Source organism: Apostichopus japonicus, chromosome 22 (genome assembly GCF_037975245.1).
Source record: "Apostichopus japonicus isolate 1M-3 chromosome 22, ASM3797524v1, whole genome shotgun sequence".
NCBI classification, from domain to species: Eukaryota; Metazoa; Echinodermata; class Holothuroidea; order Aspidochirotida; family Stichopodidae; genus Apostichopus; species Apostichopus japonicus.
The window spans coordinates 15,239,298-15,261,762 of record NC_092582.1 but is presented as its reverse complement, the minus strand read 5'-3'; the positions used below and the strand labels follow the sequence as shown (position 1 = coordinate 15,261,762).

At 37.8% G+C, this 22,465-nt stretch overlaps 2 protein-coding genes across 5 annotated transcripts in view; one reads left to right on the top strand and one right to left on the bottom strand.

Moving 5' to 3' along the window:
* LOC139963407 (rab GTPase-activating protein 1-like) overlaps positions 1–21,312 on the top strand; it is a 76,158-nt gene extending 54,846 nt beyond the window's left edge. For all 4 annotated transcript variants that reach the window (XM_071964143.1, XM_071964145.1, XM_071964144.1 and 1 more), the window contains exons 14-21: positions 8,764–8,907; positions 10,108–10,149; positions 10,663–10,791; positions 11,412–11,501; positions 12,041–12,151; positions 13,137–13,241; positions 14,692–14,856; positions 15,878–21,312. In XM_071964143.1, the coding sequence (XP_071820244.1) occupies positions 8,764–8,907; positions 10,108–10,149; positions 10,663–10,791; positions 11,412–11,501; positions 12,041–12,151; positions 13,137–13,241; positions 14,692–14,856; positions 15,878–16,180 (1,089 nt within the window). In that variant the 3' untranslated portion in view covers positions 16,181–21,312. The remainder of the gene's footprint in view (positions 1–8,763; positions 8,908–10,107; positions 10,150–10,662; positions 10,792–11,411; positions 11,502–12,040; positions 12,152–13,136; positions 13,242–14,691; positions 14,857–15,877) is intronic.
* Positions 1,777–5,183, bottom strand: LOC139963409 (uncharacterized). Its single transcript, XM_071964149.1, has 2 exons — positions 4,882–5,183; positions 1,777–2,955 (listed from the first exon to the last, which is right to left on the bottom strand). Exon 2 carries the CDS (start codon positions 2,945–2,947, stop codon positions 1,922–1,924), a length of 1,026 nt encoding a protein of 341 aa, XP_071820250.1. The 5' UTR covers positions 2,948–2,955; positions 4,882–5,183; the 3' UTR covers positions 1,777–1,921.
* Positions 21,313–22,465: the final 1,153 nt, after the last annotated feature.

Genomic DNA, 22,465 nt, shown 5'->3' with positions numbered 1-22,465 from the left:
GCCAATCCCAATTTGCCAAAATTGTGTGAGGAATATATTTATATTTTACATACTCACATCAATAATCCATGCTGCGGCTGCCGATATATCGTAGTTACCCCCCCCTCACCCCATCCCGCCTACCCCCCAAAAAAAATGATTATTGTCTTCTTCCATTTTAAAAACACTGCGAATTTCAAAACTTTCTAATAGGAAAGGGAGGAGAGCGGGTTCATTGGGCCCTATGGTCAGAGCGAATGCTACAACAATGACAAGTTTTGGTAAGGGAGGGGATACCAGCTCAGAAAATTTATTTTCGCAAAATTATTGGAAGTCAGCCTATATTGACTATTATTTGAGCTTGCTGCTTGTTGCTTTTGTGGTGAGTATGTTTCAACTATAAGAAAGTTGGAGAACGGGAGAGCAAGATTTGGAAGTGCTTTCTAACCTGTGAGTCGTAGTTCGTGTTTCATTGCATGTGTAGGACGTGTTTGTCGCTACCTACGGGTATGAATCTATCAAACAAGGTAGAGACCACCGATTAGTGGTACCACAACATTGTAGTTGTTGATTATTTGGTAATCTGTCGACAAAGGTGACAGAGTTAGTGTTACAGATCAGGCGGGTTGGTGACAAGGTGTAGGAATGCTGATTAACATGTAATAACAAAACATGTGCGGTACTGTCATGAACAGGGGTTACCAGCTCAGAAACTTTATTTTCGCAAAAATAATAGAAGTCACCCCATATTGACTATTATTTGAGTATCTTTCAACGAAAGTGACCAGTGTGGGTTAGTTACGTCGTCAATTCTGTGTTAAAAAGCGGCTCAAAACAGTTGGGCTGATTTTCTTCAAACTTGGTAGGAATGTGCCCAATGATCGGGAATTGTTTCACGCAGACAGTCATGTCAAAAGTTCAAAGGTCGAAGGTCAAATCAAGTGAATAGTGACTTTTCTTCTTTTATTATATATTGCTCTAGGGGAAGCATAGTATTGACATGCAACCTTCTCATGACCTTCACAATGAAAGTTGACAGATTAAAAATCAACTGAATCGTAAAGAGACTTTTTGCTCTGAATACAAAAGTAATGTTTAATAGAAAAAAAGTTCACAAGTATTGTCAAAGTATATAGTAACAATGATTCATAGGGTCCAATGTCAACAGGGTAGAAGTACAAATGTTGCTTTATTCAGTGTGTGGCATCATGAATAAGAGTTTGAACCTTTAAACATTGTTTTGCAGCTCATTAAAAAAAAATACGTGATTTTGCGATGCGATATGTAACTGGGTGGATTGTTTACCAATGTGTTAGCCGTTTACTTTAACAGAAGTTACTACTTATAACGTTAGCAACTGCAAAATCTGTTCACAAACGGATGGTATAGAAAACATACTGAATTGATTCAGTATATTGTTTCGGAAGTTATTCTCGGAAGGAATAGGAACTTGTTACTCCCATATGAGTGAATCCCATAGATATCCTGCAGTGTTCAGCAGATGTAAATTATTACATAGGCTGCTGCTGGAACCTAGACTTGATATCAAATAGAACGATATCAAATCTACAAGGTTTTCAATTTTTTTTTCAAATCCTTAATTATGCATCCCTGAAAGGATAGCTGTGACAAATTATGTACTTAAAATGTTTGATATTTTCTTCAATTAGGAAATGGCTATTGAAAGGGACAATACGCTATCGGTGGTACATTAGGTGCACATCATGAATAAACATGAATGTTCTTCTTCCACATGCTCAGTTTTCAAGCTTGTGAGAGTTGATAATCAAATAATGAAATTAAAGTAATATTATGTATTCGCTATATTTTTATTTTTTTTTACTTTTATTGCTGAAAACTGCTTGAGACAGGCAAACCAAATAGATCGGGCTTGTTTCCTATATTATAACGATACGTAATCGATATGCATTTTAACAGGCAATTACTGAAAAATGGTCAACTCGGCATAAATGATCCACTTCTTCCCTGTGTTGGAGTCATGACACAACATATCCGTCTTTGAGTCACCATCATAGTCACCAAGAAAGAAGACAGCGCCTCGATGATTACACCAACCGAGACCAGCTTCCCATGTTGTCCTGTCACTAAAGTTGTTTTGGCAATTCGCCAAGGCAACCCACTTGTATCCCTTAGTGTCGTGACACAACATGTCATCTTTGCCGTCGCCGTTGAAATCGCCGATGTGAAGACTGGACCCAGAATGTCGGCACCATCCAATTCCCTCTTCCCATCCAGTGCGATCTGCGAAGTTGCCTTGCCTATTGGCATACGCTATCCACTTATACCCTGTACTTGTATCGTGACAAAGCATGTCATCTTTACCATCCCCGTTGAAGTCCCCAATGTGAAGTTCAGCATTGGAATGACCGCACCACCCGCTGCCAGACTCCCAGCTAGTACGTCCAGCAAAGTTACCTTGGCTGTTGGCAAATGCGATCCATTTGTGACCGGAACTTGTATCGTGACAAAGCATGTCATCTTTACCATCCCCGTTGAAGTCCCCAATGTGAAGTTCAGCATTGGAATGACCGCACCACCCGCTGCCAGACTCCCAGCTAGTTCGTTCAGCAAAGTTACCTTGGCAGTTGGCAAATGCGATCCATTTGTGACCGGAACTTGTATCGTGACAAAGCATGTCATCTTTACCATCCCCGTTGAAGTCCCCAATGTGCAGTTGTGCGTTGTTATGCCAACACCAACCTATGCCTTGCTCCCAGCTTGTCCCCGGGAACTGGCCATTGGAATCAGCGAAAGCAATCCACTTGTATCCATCGTTCGTTCTGTGACAAAGCAGATCAGTCTTACCGTCACCGTTGAAGTCGCCTTCGTAAAGTTGAGCTCTGCTGCCGCACCATTTAAGGTCAGGATCCCATCTTCTGGCAATAACAGACGGGATCATGAGCATCACAGCTATGATGACAGCACCAAACGTACGGCTGAAGATCATTTTGGTTTCTACGAGTGAAAACGATTAGAAAATCATGCATTTAACATCATGTATTTGACTAAGTTTCTAATAATAATCAAACTTAACGATAAAGTAAAGATCAGGGATAGTGGTGAGTCATTGCTGGTAAGAAATGACAATGAAGTATATAACAGAGCATTGTATATCATCCCCCCCCCCCCCCGGGCACTTGCGCCAGTGATCGGAATCGTCGATAGTACTGTACCTTACGAATCTGAATATGACAAGACATGTGCATATTATAATTTCTGAAAACACTAATTTTGTGTCTAAGAAACTACATTTTATTTATTAAGAAACTTAAAACAGCAACTCTATTATCCCATGTTTATACATAGGTTGAGAATGGATGATGATGTTTTGGAATAACTTTTATCTTTTTTTGTACTTAGTTTATACTTTTATGCATCCCATATATCATCATCACAACGTCCTTGCTCTTTGTATTGTGGTTACAATATATTTATATTGTAGGCTGCCTTTTGATTTTCGTCTTTTATTGATCACGTTTAAATTGTAAGGACCAATGTATTAGTTTTTTTTATTCAATTAGTTATGAATAATAATGTTAGAAACAAAATAATATAATCTATAATCTGATTCAGTTTATTGTTGAAGTTTTAATCATTCACTTTCAACTTAAGATGGATAAACATTTTGTTTCTCCATGAAGATCCTCATTTCTTTCAAATATGTTTCTTCGCTATGTAGATATTGTCAGAAGAAGTTCATATACTAGGTCCACAACTTGATATAAATATTTTGATTTTCCTTGGTTATTCGCTATTCAAAAGAAAGGTTTAAAAAAGAACTTTTCTCCACCACTTTTCGTTTTCAACTGCTCTGATCGTTTAAGAAGTTGAGACTATTTTGTTTTAACTATAGAGAATATTCACACCCGATATTTTTTCTTTGTTCTAGTGGGTGTTTCTTTGTTCTTTTTTTCTAGTGGGTGTTTCTTTGTTCTTTTTTCTAGTGGGTGTTTCTTTGTTCTTTTTGCTAGTGGGTGTTTCTTTGTTTTTTTTTCTAGTGGGTGTTTCTTTGTTCTTTTTCCTAGTGGGTGTTTCTTTGTTCTTTTTCTAGTGGGTGTTTCTTTGTTCTTCTTTCTAGTGGGTGTTTCTTTGTTCTTTTTTATTTCTTTCTTTGTTCTTTGTTTCTTGGGTGTTACTGTACAATTTTCTACATGGGGTTTTACAGCCTGTTTCTAGACGATCGATCTGGCACTTTCATAATGTCATAACTTATTAACAGCTACATTTTTAGTTTAAGTTAATAAGCTTAAACATCCATATCTTTGCCATCACAGAGACTCAGAGAGTGTGTTTTACCAGTTACTGCAAGGCAATGCACAGTTTTATCCTTCTTAAACTATCAGCATGGACAACAGGAAAAAATGTATATGTGAAGATATATCTACATACTTGTCAAGGGAAGTTGTAATGGAGATTTCTTAAAGACTTGATCAATATATCCAATGAAAAGCAGAAACCATATGTCCAAGTGGAAAATGTAGAGATACTTTACAATATTTCGTATACAATTGATAGAAACATTTAGAAAAATACAAATGTTTAGAAACTTGAATTTACTAAAAAAAAGTACAATAAAGAGAAATGTCACAATAGACATATTTTTCCTTACTGAAGCAATTAATTGTCTAATTGAACACACCACCATTCCAAGGAATAGTTTGGAATGGCATAAACTACAGAAAAGATATACTTTAATAATTTTTAGAAAGGTTTTTGCATGCTGAATGTTAAGCTAATACCAATAACTTTTAATTTGCCTTTTTACAAACAGCAAAATACCTGAAACGTTATTATTATTATTGACTATAAAACCATATACTATAGCGAGAACTGAAAATTAAACAATTAATTTTACAGAGATAAATAATTGATGTAACTTACCTTTCAGATTCTCACGGTCTAAGGGACTGAACTCTTTTGTCAATATCGATTGACTTCTTACAAAACTCTGGACGTTGAAGGTTCTGAACAAACATTCATATAGCTTTGGTTTTCGTGGGCGTTACCTTTGCATGGATGGAGACATTATATATTCTGAGAGTTGATCAGCTGTTCCGATTCGTTGATACAATTTTCTGCTGTTCGAAATGAATATTCATATAAATATTAGTATTCATGAACAAGTGTAAGTGTCGAAGATGAATTCACTAAACAATACCGATATACCAGCTTATGAGTTCTGCATTATGATATTAAAGTGCAATTTGATAACAGGATATTTTCAGCCCTATTTGATGAATATAATAACGGTATCTAATTATTCCTAGGTGTCCCCCAATTAATGTTGTTCTTAAAAGCCCTAGGGAGCAATAAAGGGTAATTTAATAAATTAATTAAGGCAGTCCTCTAATTGAGGTGTGTATTCAAACAGTGTGTTTTGTGTTTTCTGAAACACAATACACACTAATATTGGTGTATAACATTAAGGAATGGCGCCCTCTTCAATATGTTGCAGTTGAGGGTGGGTATTCAGATTTACTGGTAATTTGTACAGTTTTTTGGGGTTGACAAAGGGTGCTGGTGACCTTGTGTGTGCCGACGCCGTGGCACTCAAACTACAAAAATGGTCAGGTGAAGGTTAAGTTTTATTTGATCATTTTAGTACCTTTCCAACTGCAAGAAACTGTGGTCATTGTGCATCTCGACTGCACTGCAACCACTGCACTGTCCAATACTGGCTTCGCTATAGATATTGGGGATTGAAGCTCCGTTTAAGTTAACAAGACTCTATCCATACCCACCATTCTAGTTATAAGTATTTTAGTGAAATGTTGTGCACTGGATTAAGCCCTGAAAAGCATTATTTCATCCCACCAAATGTGCTCCCACCATTCTTGGTGATGACTTTCCCCTTGATACCAAAACAGGAGGAAGGAGCTTGCCATAACCACTGAGAAATTCAGTGCCATGTCATATCCAGCATGAACCAGATTGCACTTTCCCTATGCCCACATGATCCAACCCATGTTAGAAACAGATTGGGACACCACTGAACTTTGTCAAGCATTTGAGATAAGAGAACATGGGGTGATTTAAGCACTCCTGTATCCTTCAAATGTATCCTTAGACTGAGGTATATGGGGCATGAATTTTACATAACTACATAAGCATATGATGAAAAAATATATATATTATATATATTTATTTGTATATATTATTATAATATATATGTATATTCCCACAAAGATATAATTGGTATTTACCAGAGACTGACAGAAAGTTCCATTAAGAAATTACAGGTACCTTGCTTTAAAGCTGGCAGGCAAGCGCAATAAGATGTCAACATTCAACATGATTAAGGATTAAAACATTGTTACATATCAATTATAAGTGGTGCAGTTGAGAAATAATGACAGCTAGGGTGAGAAAGTACATTTATGAATGGTATTATATTGAATGCACCATAATATCTCACTCATTTAACTATTCCTTTTATCTAGTAACAAATGTTTGTGGGTGAGTAGGTGCACTGGCGGATCCAAGGGGGGCCATGGCCGCCCCCCCAAAGGTGAGCCAAAAAGTGTTTCCCAACATCCGCTAAATCATATGATTGGAAATTAAAAAAATCGAGAGGGATAGCAGTGGTAGACTAGTCTAAACCTTTTCGTTTTCTGGTTTAAAATTAAATGCAGAGCTCCCAACTGACCCGCAATTCGCGGGAATTAGACCCGCATTCTAACACCCAAACCCGCTGACCCGCACAAGCGTCCGAAAAAAACGCATTGTAATTGTCAAGGATACATAAAAAAATTTGCATCAAATTTTGACTTAGCAACCATCATTTCTTTAGCATTTAGCATAATAGAGTATAAAACCTCCTTTACAGCATCATTTGAACCTCAAATTAGCCTATAATTCTTTTCATTGGGGCGAGCAGTGAACATTTTCATGCCAGGGGAAAGAATGAATTATCACCTACTATTCAATTTGTTGATGTTACACACAAACAAATGCATATTTCTCAGAAAATTTTGGGTGACAAAAGCCTTTCTAAGTGCCATCATTTTACATGTAGGCATCACCAGGATTCAAAAAAAATTCAAAAGGGGAGGGGGAAATCCCCTCCCCTTATACCCCTCCCCCCAGGACGGCGATTCGTGGCATGGACCAGCATTTGCCTTCTCAAGAGTTGGGAGCTATGTAAATGTATGAGCATGAGGATTTACAGTTTAACACCATTTTGCAGTTACAGGCTGGTTGTAAGAAATTTATAACCTATGAGAAATAAAATTTCTTGAGAAAGATGATCCCAACTTTGTTTTATAAATATTTTAGAAAATTACACCTGGGAAACATTTTTTTAAGAAGTAAATTAACATCACCATTGTACACTTTTGTCGCACCAAATTGCATCTGAGGGCATTCACCAATAGAAAATTTTGGCAAAAGGGGGCACCCCTCCCCTTAGACCCCTCCCCCATATCACTCTAATGCCACTTTGGCCCCTCCCAAACAAAGGCCCTGGATCCGCCAGTGCCTGTGTAATTGTATCATCCAACTGTTACGTAAATCACAACACAACGCCAGTTTTACCACAAAAGAAAACTTGCAGATCTAGTATTGATTGTTCTAAGACCAACTGGCTTTAAGTTATGTGCAAAATATTAGGTAACCAAAAAAAAATCGTCATTTGCTGCATCAAGGAGGCCTAGGCTATGGTCATAACAAGTAATGTGGCAACAGTATAGGCCTGCAAGCACTCGTAACGTTGTGTATGTGTAGTGTTTTGAACGAGTCGTGTTCAAATTCTTCGATTTCTGTCATCTTTTGGAAAAGCGTGCATTAGAAATCCGTCTTTACTTGTGGTGGAGCAACCTGCAACCACGTATCGACTCGGCATATTTAACAGTTACGAGATAAATTTACGTAGAAACAAAACTTCAAACACCGGAGCACTGCAACAGTGTAATATTGTGTTTTCTCAGACGTTTAAGAATGTAAACATAGCGTCCCGGAAGTGAGCTGAGTTCCTCAACTGACGTCACGCTGCATTACCGTAAATACAACAAGTTTTAGAAAGTTTTTATTACCCTCGAATTTTTGACCGTTTATTCCTCGAGGATGCAAGCTTTGTTTGACACAAATTGGGTATCATTGGAAAGCTACGAGTGTACAGAATACGATGATAAAGAAAAAAAATTCCAGATCATAACCTCTTTAAAACCTGTAAGATCGGATAGTAAAGGATATTACAATCATACAATGTCTCCGATGAAGTTGCAGAAATGTGATACGACCCTGACCTTTTGTATAATTTTTAATTGCCTTTTGGATTGAGAGAACATGAGCATGTGAGTGAAGTTCATTCCAAGATTTTGGGAATATTAGAGTTGAAACAGCGAAAGGAAGAATGTGTAGAGATCCTCGGGGGGAAGTATTATCACCATCGTTAGGGACGAGGTCAGGAAGACCTTTTGGTTCTCAAGCCCAAGATGGCATTCTTGGACTTGTTCTGACTGTATGGAGAGTGTTTGATGCCCTACCCCCCCCCCACACACCCCGGTGGTCCAAACAGACCTTGGACATTTTCTTCACATCCCCTGTCCCGTGGATCTCAGGTTGAGAGAAAGCTGTTTGTAAAGCCTAATTGTGGTTTCAGTGTTAGATCTCCTGTCCACGCAGATATAACGAGCAAAGAAAATGTTTTCTCATTACCAGCATGATGTGTTTGTAAAGTGTCAAACCAACTTGATGCATTGAGAAAATGACTAAAAAAAATGACTAAAATGTCAAATGAATGTTCTTTGGTTGACATATTCACAGGATCTCCTGCCAGACTTGTTTTCTCATTTCGACCACATCGGCATCGAGGTTCACATGTTCGCCTCCCAGTGGTTCTTAACGCTCTTCACTCACAAGTTTCCACTTACCACAGTGTTCCACATCATCGATGTTTTCCTCTCAGAGGTAAAGAAAATATCTTTATCTTACCTATTTTAGAGGTAAAGAAAATATCTTAAACTTACCTATTTCAGAGGTAAGGAAAAGATCTTAATCTTACCTATTTCATTTTGCCATAGTTAGTAAGTTTATCAGAGTTAAAGTTTGATGATGATGTTCCATTAGTATGCCAATGATAGTAGTTGTGAACAACAACAAAACCTACAATGTTGTAAAGTAATCTTTGTTAAACCCCTATCATGAATCACTATAGGTTATTTCCCTTACATCATGAGAGATAGTCATGTACAGTTAACTTTCTGAGGGTACAGTTACCATATTCTTTGGCTGGAAAAGTGGGACACCCTCATTATTACTAACTTAGTTAAGCTATTTGCAGGCGCGTAGTGAGGAATTTGCCAAGGGAGTTCAAAGCCTGTAGGCAAACTATCTAAGCCTAGCGCCACCATGGGTTGGCGCGAAGAAAAGTTTTGCCAAAAATACCTCCCAGATTGCTAGAAATGGCACTTCCCAGGCCTTGTAAGTTGCATCTAACCATTTTCTATTTTGAAATTACTAGCGATATTAAAATGCTCAAGGGCCCCCCCCCTTCTTGGCTACGCGCCTGGCTGTTTGTTCTAACAGTGTTATACTTTAATGCTAATGTTACTAGTAGTTATATCGCGAAAAAGCTATTTACATTAACGATAGTTTAATGATAGCTACATGCAGCAGCTATTGTCTAGCCCATTTTCGACATTTCTTTCAAAGCAAGCTTGTGGGGTTAATGCAGGGCAATCAATCAAAATTTGTGTTTTGGAAATAATGATATCATGTTACCGAAACAGTCTAGTATAGTCATGCTTGCCATACGTGTTACTTTCTTTTGGTTTGCATATTGTAAGAAAGGGAACTGTACATGGGGCTAACACTTGAATGGTGAAACTTTTTAGTAATTAATCTGTCAGCTGAATGATGTAAAAATCTCTTCTCAGTGCAAAGGTCAGAATTGGTCATTGTGGCTGGCCCTGAATAGATTAGAGTGTGTTAATGCACTGTGTATGTTATATGGCTGTGTTTGTAACCTGGGGATATGAATTTAATAAGCCATCTTCCTTGCATAATTAAACATTTAAACAAGATCTGAGAGCTCCCTCATTTATTATTACCATCATGCAGTAGCTGTACTAAAGTAACATCTCAACTTTTTCATCTTTTTTCATACAGGGCATGGGTGTACTTTTCAACGTTTCTATAGCTCTCCTAAAGGTTAGTATGTGTTTAAATCTTTTTATTGCATGAATGTTTAAATAATTACGCATTCAAGGACACATGTTAGCCCCTTCCAAACCTCTCCCCCTCCTGCTCCTCCCCACCCCCCCACCCTAAATGCCCTATCATACTGTACATACTCACCTGACTGATAGTAATGAACCACTGACAAGTGATAAAACAAATCATTTATTTCAGTCGATCGATCAATCAATCAATCAACCAAGGTATGAATATAGAACTTGATATCCAATGTCCAAGCAATCTCAGTGTCACTTAGAGTTGATCAATCAATCAAGGTATTAATATAGAGCTGATATCCAATGTCCAAGCAATCTAAGTGTCACTTAGAGTCAAGAAAGTGCTCTTGAGAACAGATTTGAATGTAATTTTGTAAATCATCACTGCTCTTCAGCAGTGACTTAATTTTTCTGTTTTTGCTATCTTAACAACACAATGGACCAAAGAAACACTTTTCATTTTGTTCGGTTTTGTATCGATTTGTTCTAGGCATCGAAAAAGGAGTTGTTGGGTCAAGACTTTGAAGGTATCTTAAAATACTTCAGGGTTACCTTACCAAAGAGGTATCGTACAGAAGAGGCTGCCTTGGAACTGATTCAGCTTGCCATGTCTACTAAAGTAAGTGAAAAACTGTTAAAACCGTTAAAAACCGTACCTTTTGAAGGTAAGAAGTAATTCTGCTAGCTGCAAAAATGGTTGTGCAGCTCTGGTTAATAAAAATGGGTATGAACAAAGTAGTGTTAGAATATTAATTCTGATTCTAAGCATCTCACAGGTGTTGATTTTTTTTTTGGAGGGGGGGGGTGGGGGATGGGGGTGATGGGGGACCTTGTTTGCATGTAGCCTGTTAAATTATGTTAGATGCCTTGGGTATGATTCATGGTGCAAATGGTGATGCGATTTATGCAGGGTGAATCCAAGTATTGCAAGGAATTAATTCAATCATTTTAAATTTTAAAATATTGTTTATCTACCGTGTGATCTAGTTTATATGAGATCCAATCCCTAAACTTTACCAACACTGGTAAAGTAAGTGTATCAGCCTAGTCCATCTGAATTTTGTTACTTTTCAGACGATGGAGTTAATTTTACCACAGAGCTGCTTGAACATTTTGCAGCTAGAAGGAGTACTTCTTACCTTGGAATGAGTACTCTTTTGTTAATAACTTTATAATGTTGGAATACATTTTTGAAAGAACATTTTTGCTAGTTTTTTTTATCTGACTCTTATTTCACAGATTAATAGCAAAAAGCTGAAGAGGTATGAAAAGGATTTTTATGCAATCAAAGAAATGGAAGAAAGAGAGGATCCCATGTCCCGGATGGAGGTGAGATGAACATTTATCTGCTATTATCTGTCCATCGGTCTGTAAGATGTGTCTGTCTGTCCTGAAAACTCTTTCATCCCATTGTTCAAACCACGTATATATGTTAATGTAATGAATGGTCGTAAAAGTTTGACTGACTCAATCTTACAGTTTAATTTGTGCGAGGAACCGATTGAAGCTAGAGTGAGGTATCATGGGGATTTAACAACTTACTGAATAACAGATCATCAAGCCCTCCCCCCCCCCTCACTCCCCAGACACATACCGCAGGAAATTATTTGTATGTAACACCTCACAAACTCCCACCAGGAAGTGTTGGTCAGTGCATCCCTACATTTCAGATTGTGCAGGAAACCAATCAAGGCTAGCTTGGGATTTATCAAATAACTGTGTGAAAGATAAATCCACCACCCATCCATCCCCCCTCCCCCTCCCAACCTACCCCCACATACAAAATCATGCAAATGCACTGGGGGGGGAGCGGGAAGAAGAGAACTACATTTTGTTTTTTATGATTATTATTATTACTATTTCTTCAGAGAGAGAATAAATCTTTGGTGAAAAGCAACATGAGATTAGAGCAGGAGAATGATGAACTTGCCCACGAACTCATTACCTACAAACTTGCCATGGAAAAGCAGCTGGACAACGTAAGTGGCATCTGATTTCAGGAGGGAGGGGGGGGTAGACAAAACTAAGGAAGGGTGAAAGGAAGGGTGATGAATTTATAGTCCACAAACTTTTAACCCCATAACTCAGTATCTTCCATGATGATGGACCCACCAGACCCCCCAGATCGATGCTCCAAAGCTAGGTTGGAATACGGACTTGGTGTTAGAAACAAGAACTCAATCAATCTTCTTCCAAGCTCGGAAAAGCTTTAGACAACTTTTTCCGATATCTAGCTAAAAGAATCCTGCGACCGACTGAAAAAAATTTAGCAACTCACTTTTGGGTCATGCCCCGTAGTTTGTGAACTGTGTGGGTGTGTACTGTAAGGGCAATTCAGCTTAACTTGTATGTACTAAATGTATTTAATTAATTGTGCTTGAATTTTATTGATAGGTGATTTAAGGGTACAGAAAGGGGAAAAGAAATTAAGTGAAAAGAGCTTCAGGCTATGAAGAGTGGAGAAAACATTTTTAAAAGAGAATTCAGGTCACCGAGGTGATGGTAGACGATTTACTGGAGAGGAAACTTTTAGGTTGAAAAAGAAGGATAGAGAAGAATGTAACAGAAAAGGAGTTGAAGAGATATTAATATTAACTTAGTTAGATTAATGCTAAAGATCACTGATTAGTTTTTATTGGTAAGGTTGGTAAAGAATGTTCCTTGAAATGTGACAGCATTATAAGGGAGGCGGCCGGTGGGGGGGTCTGAGTTAAAGTTTATTGGGGGGTGGGGTGTTGTCAAGAAATTGAGGATTGTGCAGTGCATGTTTGTGTCACAAAGCAGGTGCTTGAGAGGAATAACAAGCTTACTGGTAGATATTTGTACTTCACTCAAAGATGAAACTTGATGCGGAAAGGGTTCGGAGGGGGGGGGGGGGGGGGATGGAGGGGAAGAAGTAGAAATATAGAAAGTTACAGATCTAGAGAATAATAATGAGTCTGGTGTTTTGTCTTTAACATTCAGGAAAGAGACAGAGTGTTGGACTTTGACAAGGAAGTCAAATCCTTAAAATTACAACTTATGGAGTTTAAAGAAGAGAATAACCATTTAGAGTCGGAAACTTGTAAGGTAAGCAATCACCCCAACCTCCCCCCCCCCACCCTGAAACTGCTTCTTTCCATTTGGTTTGAAAAAAATTTCAAGGCATTAAAACTTTTGGTCTTTCTAAATTACGAGACATTCTGCTTATCTCCCATTCATATGTAGTTGCTTCGTGACATAGAGTATAAAATTGACTTGCAGGCACAATACTTGTATCATAATTATGAAAATAGTAGTGTACTGTGAAGGAACCTGCCCCCCCCCGCCCCCTGGAACGGGTCAAATAAGGTTCACTCCTACTGTATTTGTTTCCGGAGAAAAGATGAGACATTTTTCAAAGGACCAGCATTAAGTATGGATCTAGAGCAAAAGTTTACAAATTGTTCTGGTTTTTTGTTTTTACTTTGTCATGAATTAAATGGATTGTATATCATAAACAAAAATATAAATGTTGATTTGGTAATGCTAAAACATGATAGTTTATTATTTCATACTCATCACAAATGAAGCTGTTAGTCTAAATATTTGCCCGAATTATTTGAATATTTCATTTCATTTCATTTCATTTATTTGTTTTTCACAACATGCATTTAAACGTTTACAAATAACAAGTAACAATAAGTAGTAGTGGATAATACATGAAGTGAAGGAAGCGGAACAAAAAAACCCTTGCGGGCTTGACGGGGTGCTTCGCTCCCTAAAATACAGAGAAAGAGACCAATCAAAGTACAGCAAAGCAAAATACACAATTTCAAACAATAGGACAAAAAGACCATAACAAAACAATAACACCCCCCCCCCGCAAAAAAACAAAAACAAAAAACAATCCAGTGCATCTGAACACCTGAGTTTGTACAACAAGTTGGAGTCTTTTCAGTTACTTGTCAAGAGTTAGTATTTGACTTCAGAAGGGAAGATAGATGTGGAAGCAATATAAAATTTACAAATGTAAATACAGACAAACACACCTTTGTGATAGGTTTGCTATTAACCCATGTGCTCGTTTCACCACTCAGTTAGAATTGAAACAAAGGGCAAAGTTACAACGAAGTCTTATCAAGGCAAAGCAAAGACGTGGGATGTTTTGTGTTTTTTTCTTTATATAAGGGATTTTGTGAGATGTGTATGTTTATATCATGAGAGCGTGGTGGCCAATTGGCTAAGGCGTCGGACTCGTGATGCAAGGATTGCTGGCTCGATTCCTGCCTAGTTCATTGCGTTGTGTTCTTGGGCAAGATGCTTTATCTCACTTGCCTTTCTCCACCCAGGGGTTAAATGGGTACCTGTGACGTAACTTGTCATTGGGCGCAGTATATAACTGCTGCCGACTGGAGGGATTGTCTCTGGGACAGGTTATCATTGACCAGGGGTACTATAACGTCTGTTAAGCGCTTTGAGACTTATCGCTGGTATAAAGCACTGTATACAAAGCAAATATTATTATGATATTATATATTATATATATTATCATTTCAAGGTCAAAGAGATGTACAGGGAAGTGACAGAAAAAGCCGAGGCTGATCTCCAGAAATACAAACGAAACGAAACCATCATCTCCGAATACAAACAGATCTGTTCGCAACAGAGCGAGAGGTTGGAGAAATTGCAACAAGAGAGGAGGGACGATCTACTTCATCTCAAGGTATGTCAGCCGGTCTTGGAGAAAATGACCGTTTGGTACACCTCTACGTATGTTATTAAATTTGAAGGAAAACCTGTGGGTAAAATATGACTTTTGTAGAATGTTAAAGAGATATTCCAGTGGCTGATGTCCATTGCTACAAAAAAAAATATTGCTGGACACTTTCCCCATCTTTAGGTTAAAGACATATCCTCGTAGCATATTTTGCTAGGAGATGGTATGAATTTTCCAAAATTATGTCTCATTTTGTGTATGATGTCATCACAGCAATTAAGTTGAAAATTAACATTTTTTCTTCATCATATTTAACCCAACTATTCACAGAGGAAAATATTACTTCAAGAAAAAGTTGAAGCTGCAATTTTTGCAATAAAGACGACATTTCAGATATACAGCATATCATAATGCTCAATATTGTGAAAGGAAAATAAGCTGTAGAAGCAATACCATCCAACATCTTTTATCCCTGTTTCCTATGAAGTATGAAATATCAAGCTTAACATTCTACCAGACTTCAATCTTCAAGTCACCCCATCAGTTTCCCTTACTTCCAGATAAGAGGAGGCTCCTCAATGCTGACCATTATTGGCATAGTAGATAAGTCCTACCCTCTACCCCCTCCCAACCCCCTCCCTCCCCCACTCAAGTCCACCCTCCCTCTCTTTCTCTCCGCTTTGATCAACTCTAACTTTGATCATCAATTATTGAGGTGTAACCATAAAGTGGGTGGTTGCCAAAACAAATGTTCTTCCTGTGGATTTTTTCAGACATTGCAAAATTTATCTTCGGTTTTCGGAGAGATCGATTAAGTTATTTTTCGTTTTCTTATCATGAAGTCCATAGCTCAAGCTAGAATTAATGTACTCTGAGCGTTGATTATGAAGGGTGTGGTTCTGGCATGTCGTGGCTTGGTCCCCAAGAAAACAAGAAAGATCGTGGGCCGTGGCCTAACAATGACAATACACTTATTATTATTTTTTTTTATTTATCTATTTTTTGTTTTTGTTTTCTCGATCTACAGTCAAAACTGCAACCTTGCACCAAGTGCGCCAACTACATCAGCGAGGACGGGAAATTAGTCGAATCGATCCGAGACGTGGTGGCCGGCGGAGAGGTGCAGGAGAACGACCAGTTGAAGAAGGCCCAAACGACCATCAAGGACCTCGAGATGGAGCTGGCGGCCACCAAGCTGGAATTGGTCGAATCTCAGTGCAAATCGCAAGATCTCGAACACAGGATAAACAACTGCGACCCGTCCAGAAATAGAACAGACAGCTGGATGATGAAAAAGATTTCCTCGTTCACCGCCGCCAAGAAAGAGTAATCCATTCAGGTTTTGTTCTTTGTCTCCCTCTCGGGGGTGGGGCAGGGGGAGGGGTGGTGTCTATGGGTGGTAGCTCGGTAAGTTCTCAAAAGCGCAACAAATTGGTTTTTATGACATCACACCCTCACATTTTAAAAATGTAAAAGATATTCCTTACCCAGTTTGCATGTAAAAGAGTCTGCTGAAATCATATGTCTGTAATTTGTCTTCTATTTTGGTTTTTGTAGGGGTGGGTTGGGGGTGGGGGAAGGGGTGGGTTGGGGAGGGGGATTATTTGTTGGCTAATGTAAATAGTTGTTACTCCCATCCCCTACCCACCCCCCCCCCCCTTCTAGGCCAAACATTATCTGACTGCAGCCAGCCTGTTTTAGGGAGCTACCATTTTCAAGATATCACTGGACATGTTTTGCTTTATCCTGTCTTACAAGTACATCCAGCTGGTGGATTAGCAATGGTTGTTCAGACTGTTGGGTAGTGTTGACAAAAGTTATATTAAATACAATAGAAGAGATAAAGAAAGGCAAATTGTCAATTGAAACACTCCATCAAGTTTTCTCAACCTTTACTGAGATTGATCTTTCTAGCATTTTATCTGTTACCGTTTTTCATGTAGCTATCGTTTAAGATCACTTTTTGGCACAAAGAAAACAAGGAAACCCTCTAGTTAGACCCACCCCTTACCCTCCCCCCCCCCCCCCCCTTCTGGCATCCCACAAGCCTTCAACAATTTTCCTGCTTTCCTCAGATAAAAATGAGCTTGATAGACAAAACAGATCGCTAGGATTGTAGCTGAATATTGGTAGTGATTTTAAACGGTAGTTTTGATCTCGATTAAATTTGTAGATAATTTGAGGAAGTAACATCTATTAAGGCTACTGTACTTGACAACCTGCAGCCTAAGCTGTTAGCCTAACATGGTTATATGCAGTACTTCAAGCACATCATAGTTTGGTGATAATCACAAGTATCATCAAACATTATGAATATATATATTTTTTTTTTGTAAGTAATGATCATTCACTACTCATACATAATGAACTAGAACATAATATACTAACTTTTTTGTCAAAAGTAGGTGATATTTTTATCACCGAAGCTAGCGTTCCAGAAGTGAAATAAAATTTTGAATAACCTGATCTGTGCCAAATTTCCAGAGGGAAACAAAAGTTGGAAATGATTTATTTAAAAATTATTTTACATAAAACAAATATATTTGCACAAGAGTGTATCCTTTGGATTCAAAACTTCTATACCTAAAATGTAATAGGGTACCAAAAAAAAATCACAAGTTTTCATGATTTTGTTAGTATTGTTTCTTCAAAAATTGACCTTAAAAGTCATATGAGCAATCTGTTTTTAAAAAAAAGTTATATATTAAGTTGGAGGGAAAACTACCATTGGTCTGACAATGTGAATAACAAATAGAGGGAGGCAAACATAAATTGGTTGGACAGTCATCAAACGTTGTTTGTCAGAGAGAGAGGGTGGGGCTGGCGGTGAGAGTGTTGTCATGCGCATGTTCAATTGAGAAGTTATGTTTGATTTAATTTTTAGTAAATTTATTTGAAAGTTGACTTAATGTAGGGTTTGTTTTAGTTGTTGTAATATCTGGATGAGATACAATTTGGCTGTGTTCTCTGATGACATGGTAGGCAGAACCTATGGTATGGTGTGGTTGAATTGCTCAGGTCATGGTATCCCTGGTGTTACGGTTGACATGTAACTTTGATTTTGTTAGTGGTAACTGGCTAGTTTGTGTGTGACATTTACTTTTATTTTTATAAAAGGGTACCCCGGTGTTTGAACACGTACCCCTAGCCTAAGCAAAGCGACATTGGTTAATAGAGGTCCCCACAAAGTTAGAACCCGATAGTCCCAGTGGTTCCTGGTTTACAAGGTACCGCAGTATATTTATTGGTACCACCAGCAAGACAAGTTGTTGATTAACAGAGATCACCTCCAACCTTAGGACCGGGTTCAGTTGTGACATATTGGGCAAGTTTACCATATCGTCTGACTTACATATCCCATTAATTTATAATGAAACCACTGCCAAAATTTGATTGGACTGGATAGTACCATTAGCAGATAGTAGGGCCTGTATTCCTCAAAAACTGATTTTTTTTTTTTTTTTTTTTCAAAGGAATTTTTGTCATATCTGTCATTTTGGTAGGACATAAAATAGTCTCCAATTTTTCATGAAGCAAACCCTTGATTTGCTCCCAATTGTCAACTGAAACTAAAAGGAAAAGTTGCAAGCATTGTCGTAGATTGGGGGGGGGGGCGGGGAGGGGAGGGGAGGGGAAGGAATTTAGGAAGATAATTTTTACTTTTGTTAAATTGATGATAATTATCATAATTTGCTATGTTGTATATGTCGCTCTGTTCTGTAGATATCCATTTCATACCAAAGAAGGGAGAGGAATTCCATTTTTTTTCTCTTTTTGTTTTGGCATTATAACCCCTTGGTTGGGCACTTGGGGTGCATGACTTGGATATAACTTCATATCCTTGCAGGTGTGTTTAAGGGTTGATGTACAATTAAAAGTCTTCTTTGGAAACGTAGAGAAAATATTGTTAAACGGTTGACACTAACTTTTAAATTTGATAGTCGGTGGTCTGCCTTCCTGTGGTGCTAATATCTGTCTGTCTGTGATTGTGAGTGTGTCTGTCTGTCTTTAAGTATGTATTTAGGGGTGTATGTATGTATGCCCTGTTTTCACACGTTTTCAAGTCAATATTTCATGTAACATTACACAGTCATCCAAAACATAAAGACGTTTAAAAATCATTTAAAATGAAACTGTCAACTCGTATCAAATATTTTTTTTGTTCTTCAAAACTTTTCTCAAGATTTAGCAACTTTCCAACTTAATTATCCAGAATATAACCGTGAATCATCCTAAGGGTCAAGAAATTAAAATCTGGCATAATGTCCCAGTTTTTCCTTTTGCAAAATAATTCACATGCTAAGAACAAAAACCATAAGGTACGTACTACTTATTAATATAAAAATGTTACTTGAAACTGATTCACTGCAAATTTGTTTAAAATGTCTCAATTTTGAGTTGGATTCATTTGGTGTCCTTTACTAATTTAAGAGTAGATACTTAACTTTAACTACTATTTTTTTTCTTTCTCCCTCTTGTCTCTCTCTACATCCTAACCAGAGACCATCAAAAAGGTGTAAAACCTCTCTTGCACATCTAGGTAGAGGTTGTCATAAATATTTTTTAAATTATATGAATCTTACATGCAAACAGCAGTTTTCAACCATTTCTCAGATAGGGGTTCAGGCATTTTTTTTCCTTTTTTTCTTCATGGGAAGAGGGGCAGATGTTGGGTTGCAGGGTGTTTGATCACCCAATAAGATTTTAGAAAGAACTTCATGCCTGAGGACATGGGCATCTGGTTGGTCTCTCGCAGCTTGCCTCAGCTCTTCAGCAAAGTGGTTACAACCTGTTCCCATAAAATATGTGCAAATACGTGCAAAAAAGCAGCTTTCAGCCATAAAAACTCAGATTTGAGTTCAGGCATCCTGTATTAAATACAATACAAAGTCACTATCTAAATGGGGTTAAACTTACTGCCAGAAACCAGAGATTGGAATCAGGGCTGGTGAAAGGGAACAAGTTTCATACTTGAGGCCTTAAACTTTATTTACAGGGTCAGACGAAAATGTATCTTTGTTTTTTTTTTGTCCTTAACTTTTGGTGGGAGAAGGGGTGTGAACACCCAACAAGATTTGAGCAAGAACTTTATGCCTTTACATGGGCATCTGGTTGGTTTATCGCAGCTTGCCTCGCTTATTCGGCAAAAGCAGTATACAAGGGGATAATGGCCTCTGTTGCCGCAAACTCTGTGCAAGTAATCATATACAAATAGCTGATAGGGTCAGTTTATTATTTTATTTTTTCTGTACAAATTTAGCTAGATTGTACAATAATTTAATATACCTCTTTTCTTCTTTATTTTGAATAAATTGCATTAGTTTTTTTTTTCATTTTGTTATCCTGAGATTGACCTAGGCATTTAGCTATAAAAATTTATGTTTTTTTTTTCTTTTCTTATAATATATTATGATTTTTTTTGTATTGTTTGTTTTGTTTTTGGTAATTAGGACTGCTTGCATACATCAGTAATACATCCTTCTCAGTTTAATTATACCCCCCCTCCCTGCCCCCACAACATTCACTTTCTTAAATTGTGGTATGCTCTCATGATGTAATATTACACAAAACGAAAACTTAAAAAATAAAATAAATGAGGCGAATTACCGTGTGTGATTGTGGATGGGTACATGAAAGTATTCTAAATTTTACAATAGTTTTGTGTAAGTTTCACTGGTAGGTATAGTCTGCATATTAAGCAACAATTGTTACCCAATATTTTAAATTTGCTTAACTCTAACATGTAATTTTCCTTGTAACAAAAACAAATCAGTGACTCTTATCAGACAGATATATCAAGAACACTGTAGTACAATATTATCCTCTTATTATTTCTTTTAAAAGAGCTGTTTCAACCCCTTTTCAGTCGAATTCCATTTTTCGGTGTTGGTAAGAAACATGTCTATCTCTCACTGAGAGATATGTAGCATAAATTTTGGGGTCAAATTTGCCTTCCCACACCTCACCCACCCCACCTCGCTCTTACCACAACCACCTTGAAAAAGCTTCAGATAACGTTTATGGGTATCTTCCACTCCCCTCATCTCCAAACCAGTCCTGCACTCATGCTGCACTTCTGTCGCCATTAGTAATTGCCATTTGTTGCTGGTTCCATGTTTAAGTTGTTCATTCAATGTATTTATGATTTTTTTCCCAATTAAAGTGTATAACATGTGCAAGTGAACTCTTCTTTGTAAAAGTAATTATATGTTTTACCTGCACAGCAGGTAGTCATTTGCATATGCATCGCACTGTTGAATATGCATTTTTGATGATATTACAGCTCATTAAAGGAATTCCTCTAGACAAAATATATAATAAGATGTATTTAAGATGAAATAAAAATTACTGTATGATAAATGCAGCTGTTGTTACTGTACCTTGTAACCACGTGATCATTTAATGCAAGACCAAAGGCTGCCATTGGACGGACCCGCTTGATATGAAAAGAATAAAAGAAAAGGGGAAAAAAAAAAAACATTGTAAATTTGTTATCGAAGACTTTTTGCAAAGTGAAGAATAGACGTCGTATTTATTGAGATCACCGTTTTTCTTTTCAATCGAAATCTATTGTAGATTTTACCTTCTTTCTTTCTTTCTTTCTTTTTTAAGTGTAACAAAATATGGTTGTTTATCTCCAATTTATGTACAACGCTGATGACGTCACAATAAAATAGTGATACGTCATGCACAACAAGGGATGTTGTTTCCTTTCATTTTATTTTGTTTCCGGAATCATCTTCCCCTCCTCCCCTAGTCTTCGTTTATAGAACAATAAATGTATGTTGTTGCGTGTTAGTAGTAGTATGTAGATCTTCTGCTCTCTCTCTCTGGTCTCTAACCCTGCCCTCCTCCCCCCCCCCCCTCCCGTTTCCTCTCCTCGTCCCTCCCGTCTGCTCTCCTCTATATACACGTACGAGTGAGCAGTGGGAGGGGGAGGGTGGGGGGTTGGTATGCTGGTTCATAAATCAGAGCACTTTTTATCTTCAAGAGTGCATATCGCCCAACTTACGAGGCCAATCCTAGCGTATCCATGCAACCGTCCCTTGGAATTTGGTATGGAAAAAGAGAGTGTTTAAGACAAGTAAAAAGGGAATCAAAACCTCTCAGCATCAGTCAGTGGGATCCGAAGATTGATTTTTTATTACAACAAGACTTGGCTATTCAAGTTAAACAATTAACTACCAATTCGAATATATTAATACAACCTCTTTCGAAATGTTTGATGCAATGAGCTATGGCCATAATCACTAAGGGAAACCAGAAAATGTTGGAATTTCGAAGGACTCCAGACATTTCGAAAGAGATTGCTCCGTCCAACGCTTGCCATAATTCCCGGGGCTTGAAAGTAGACCAGGGAGTCGGCTACGATTAAAGCTGGTCTGTCACACTTTTTACCTCTACTGGTCCGTACTGGAACATTTCTTTAGGCCTATATTTAATCTGTACGACCGTTTCAGAGCGTTATACATAGGCCTATATATAGATCAGCGATTCTCCTGCCGGAGACTGCATGCTTTATTTACATGGCTCTATATGAGTAGGCTATTTCTGATTCAGCTGGGATCAGTTTTATTAGCTGGAAGTGCAAGGGTCCATCGATCCCTCCCGCCCC